The sequence below is a fragment of the Sphaeroforma arctica genome (genome assembly GCF_001186125.1).
Source record: "Sphaeroforma arctica JP610 unplaced genomic scaffold supercont1.2263, whole genome shotgun sequence".
NCBI lineage: Eukaryota > Ichthyosporea > Ichthyophonida > Sphaeroforma > Sphaeroforma arctica.
The window spans coordinates 2,436-7,717 of NW_014038295.1; the positions used below are offsets into that span (position 1 = coordinate 2,436).

At 44.2% G+C, this 5,282-nt stretch overlaps 1 protein-coding gene across 1 annotated transcript; it reads right to left on the bottom strand.

The window, feature by feature from the left end:
* Nucleotides 1-1,308: 1,308 nt before the first annotated feature.
* Nucleotides 1,309-4,737, bottom strand: SARC_12384 (hypothetical protein; the record flags this gene model as incomplete). Its single annotated transcript, XM_014293512.1, has 5 exons — nucleotides 1,309-1,826; nucleotides 2,112-2,227; nucleotides 2,722-2,910; nucleotides 3,225-3,362; nucleotides 4,603-4,737. The coding sequence occupies 5 exons, from the start codon at nucleotides 4,735-4,737 to the stop codon at nucleotides 1,778-1,780; spliced, it is 627 nt and encodes a 208-aa protein (XP_014148987.1). The 3' UTR covers nucleotides 1,309-1,777.
* Between the last annotated feature and the right edge of the window lie 545 nt (nucleotides 4,738-5,282).

Genomic DNA, 5,282 nt, shown 5'->3' on the forward strand with positions numbered 1-5,282 from the left:
TGCCCAGAACGACCTACAAGACAACATACTGTCCAGAACCACCTAAAAGACAAGGTAAGTTGGGAACATGCGCAAGCACCCATGAAAAAACTATTCAATATTGCGATGTCCAGAACGATCTAAAAGACAACATAAGTTGAGCCCGGCAATAGCTTCTCAAACGATGCCTGCGCCTAATTCAATAACATTTAAAGACCGTGGTAGTCTGGATAAGATGTTAAAAGGTGTGTAGAAAGATGGCAGAGTGATCGTATAGATGCATCGACACCAGCCACATGCGATGCTGACTCCCTCTGCAGCGCGTGTACTTATATTTAACATTAGTATTGTATGCACAAGAGATAGGCGTGCCATCGTTGAAATGCCCCTTTCCTGTCACGAGCGTGATTCGATTTGGACTATTTTTAACTCGCTGCTAGGTATAAGGCTCAACCAGCAAACAACCGTCGTATAGTCGAGTACGAGTCACACCAGCCAATGAAGAAGTGTAAGTGTTCGGGGTCAACACACCAAGTCTGAGTCATTGCCTGCGCTTGAAGCCCCGCAGGCCGATGAGTATCCCACACGAAACACTACGAACGTTTTGTAATTTCAATTCACCAAGCGCGGGACCAATCAAATACATCATACCCCTTCTAATCATAAGGGTATGATTATACGAAGTGGTGTGAGGAACAAGTAACAGTCGATGTGGGGGTATGTGAATAGTGTACTGTCGCCCATGTGCTGCAGCGAACATGTACGTCAATATAAAAAGAGAGCGTACCAACATGTGTGTTATGTATATCTGAAACATTGCATTGGAAAGGTTAGCCATATCCATCGTGCGCTGGCGACTATTAACCACTTTGCAAATGCTATGTATATATTTCTATATAGAATAGACTGCTCTGATCGCTCACTGCGGTCGGAGGTTTAGCCTCTGCTGACCCTCCTCCGCCGAATTCATCCATAATCATACGCAGTTTTCTGCCGAATTAGTGACAGGAATTGTCTATTCGAATTGGCAGTGTTGCATGTAAAAATAATGGCTAGTGGCCTTGAACGCACCCGGGGTGGTACTGCTCGTTTATAATATTTCACACATGCTTTCTCCGCCGACGAAAATGCATGGCAGCAACCAGGTGCAAAGGGCATCACTATATAACTCCGTTGATCGTTATTTTACAGTACGAATCGTAGACGAACGATGTCACTGATGCCGTGTTGCATAGTTATATATTACTTGATCAGTTTTTTTGTAGTCATTTTGGACAAGCCCCAAATTTTCTGTCGTGTGTTGCAAAGAAACTCATGGAGAAAAAGTACATCGGCTTTTCTTTAATGGTTGTACAACACGTATCCAATTTTGGGTATGTACGATCATAGACAGAGATACCTACCAGTTCTGCCCACGGGGTTCCATAATAAATCTTATCAGGGCTGAATGAAATAATTAATCGTACGAGACTTATTTAGATATTTGTTTAAAAAAAATTTGTAACCCAAATCGCGTTTCCCGACCCAAAAATAAAGGATCAATGACATAGGGCATCCGATCGTGTTTCATTTCTATGAAAGAAAACCGCGATGATCACAATGGGCAATCTAGGTGTGCTACCAGATCGCATGTACCTAGAGGGCTCTCCACAACAAAGCTATCTAAAAGTCAGCTTCAAATGTGTGGAGCTGACTAGAACTGCACCTCTTCATTGCTTCATCCAGATTAAATAATACTTCAAAGCTTTCGGACCAAATAACTAGTACATCAAAGCTTTCGGACCCGTTTTAGCGGTCCTCAGGGTGTGTAGTAGATGGCGGCATTGGGTTTCTTGAGGGCGACAAACCTGTAACGTTCACATGTAAATGAAGGGCATGAGTGGCATGTAACTGATCTCGATAGAGTTTTGCACCGATGATTAAAGGCTCGATCAATGATGCAGATACTGTGACGAGAGAGTCGTTTGAAGGTCCAAGCGGCCAATTGTACACAAACGGCTAGCACGTGAGGGCTCTCGATACATTCACAGAAATAAAGGGAGACGTATCATGAATAAAAGTAAAACAGGTCTGGCTTCAATACAGCCCCGTTAGGAGGTCACAGGCTTTGACGCAGAGGCAGGAACACGCACCTGGAAACACCGCTGGCGTGTGGCTCTGGGTCTCTCTGATAGGTCAGATTCATTGGCGTGCCTTCTTTCTTGGCATCGCGAGACAAGTTGAGTGTCACCGTCTGGACAAACTCAACCTGGGAAGACAAGGAAGCGGCGCTTATTAATATACATGTGGCAGAAGTTTCATTGAAGTATATATCTGCTGCTTAGAGCTCAGATCTCTATCCAGGAGTGTGTTTGAGGGTTTGTCGTATTCAATTTGTACCTACACGTTTCATATACCATATGCCTGCGCATGTGTCATTGCACCCAGCATATGGTGAACTTTCACACATAGCCTAGAAGAGATGTGCACATCATGTCCGATAGCGCATATGAGACCCATATACGCAAGGTAGATATGTCTCTAATGCGTTGGTACTCTTACACTACCACTACTATCCGTACAAATACATCGATCAAACAAATAACAGGATATGATTGGTTTCTTAGGTACACGCTGATTTCTGCAGACGACTATGGATCTGATATCGTGCAATTGACCTTCATGGCCCACACAGACGCCCACATACAAACATGTAAACCTGTGCATGCGACTGTGGACGCCCTCGAGCTACACATGACCTACCGGAAGCGCTTTACCATGCAGAACCGTGTAGATCTGCTGCAGCATGGTTACAAACTCGGCTACTTTGTTGTTACCGTCCACACTCAGATTCAACAACAGGTCTCGCTCAGGTGGCGTCATGTGTACTATCACGAAGGTGTCCTCGTGCGGTGATAGCGAAACGCTCTTTATCGATGCGACGGGGATGGGCTGTGGGGAGTTGTAGTCAGACTTGGGAGTGAGCCCGACATGACAAGACGTACCATGAAGGACTTTGGGTTTAGTATTTAGTGTTTAGGGTTTTAGGTTTTGGTGTGCCACACATTGGAAGTAGACAGTGCCTTGTGTGTGTGTGTGTATGTGCGGTGTGTCCACAGTGACTACGCAGTTGGGTTATGCACGTGTGCAATGTCATCGCAGCTGAGGCACCTGCCTATACGTATATGCGCTAACCAATAATCGCACAGCGTAATCGACGAAAGCGACGCGTTTTAAGCCGGGCTTGATGCACTGTGTGGCCATACCTTTTTGATCTGTTTGTACTTCTTGTGGTCGTACTTGTAGAAGTGTTCCGATGTCACCATCAAGGCCACATCCTTTGGTTTGTAGTATTTGTTGATCTTGGTCACGACATCGGAGAAGATCACCACACTCTCACCCGCCTGCAGTGATACAAGGTATGGCAACGGTAGGTTCAGAGTCCTATCAATTGTGATGTGGTGACTCTATCAGCGCAACGAATATGAAGCCTGATGCGTATGTAGACACATAATAATTTACCTTAAATTGAAATAAATAATAACATCCCCATCAGCGTGCTGTGTCAATTTGCAATTCCTCATCACTTGCACAAACACTATTGAACAGTGCATGCGCCTTTCCTGAACCCCGTTGAGGGGTAAGTACTATGCAGTGGCCGTTACAAACCGAGATGTTCGCCTACCAGTAAATTCGGTCATGAGACCCAATTCTGAATACAAACCTTGGGCTCGGTGACCAGTATCACTTACAACAGTATGTTTGCGTACTATACACTACACAGCCATATCTAAAAGATTGACACACATCCACCCTGGCACGGTACAGTGGCGTTGAACGGCATCTGCAGATAATTGTTATACCAGGCCGGGCCGATAAGGTCACACATCGAATGCATATAGAATACCATACACCATACACTGTGAAGCGGATCTGAAACAGTGCATGAAGCTCATCGCTTGTAGGCAAACCACCGCAGAGCACCGTCAGTCTGGGCCTCACTAAGACACTCATGAGTATCAAAGGCAACGCAGAGCGTACCATAAAGGTGTACCTTAGGGTTTACCAAGAGAACTCTAAAACTCACACCCGACAATGACTACGACACCTTGGCATATTTATAGTAGGATACCCTAAACACTACACCCCAAACGCTGAAACACGAGGAAAATAGTCAGAATCTAAGTCATCCATGAGTTATAAAGTTGCGTGCGCTTTGAGCAGAGCAGGATCGTCGTTGGTGCAGAATCTGGCACACGCACTTTCCCTCGTTTCCGCGACAATCGCACCAAACACACAGCCAAATCATGCATGCGTGCACACATACTACCGGTCAAAAACTTCGCTACACAGAGTAGAACATATACACATACTACAGGTCAAAACATGCGCTATCAAAGACTAGAACTAGAAACATCAGACCATCCCACACACTTTCTGCAAAGCTTCGCTACACAGAGTAGAACATATACACATACTGCAGGTCAAAACATGCGCTATCACAGACTAAAACTAGAAACATCAGACCATCCCACACACCTTCTGCAAAGCTTCGCTATACAGAGTAGAACATATACACATACTGCAGGTCAAAACATTCGCTATCGCAGACTAGAACCAGATACAGAGGACCATCCCACACACCTTTTGTAACAGCGTATGCTCAGCCAGACGATACGCCGCGGCGTCCGCAAAGTACTTGTCTTGACTCATGTAGTTGCCCACGTACTCGCTGCATTGTGGTGATTGAGGGTGTGTTGAGAAGTGCACCACCAGCATATACAAAGAACAGATGGCTATAGGTGTTTCAAGAGGTTTAGGGTTTTGGGGTTTATTAGAGGGTGTATTGTGAAGTGCACCACCAACCCATACTAAGCACACATGATCTTAAGTGATAGGGGGTTTAGAGTTTAGAGTTTATTACATGGAAGTGTTTCAAAAGGGTATTCAACACATTCGGGTGAGTATCCTAGTGAACAACATGGCTTGTTGTCGGGTAACACGGCGGGGTTAGTTAAACCCCTAAACCCTAAAACCCTAAAACAATTAGAGCTATAGATGCGGGCCTGTTGTCGTACATGCGAGTGTTGGTTTTTATAGTTCGTGGCAATTATCTCCTTACACACGTGTTCATGATAGCGTATGTCTGCCTATGCTTGTCCGTTTTTATTCACGTATGTTTGTCTGTTATAAACAACGAATGTTTGTCCTAAGTATATATATGTATATATATATATGCAAATATATATATATACATACATATATATATATATATATATTATATTACTATATATGTATATATATATGTATATATATTACTATTA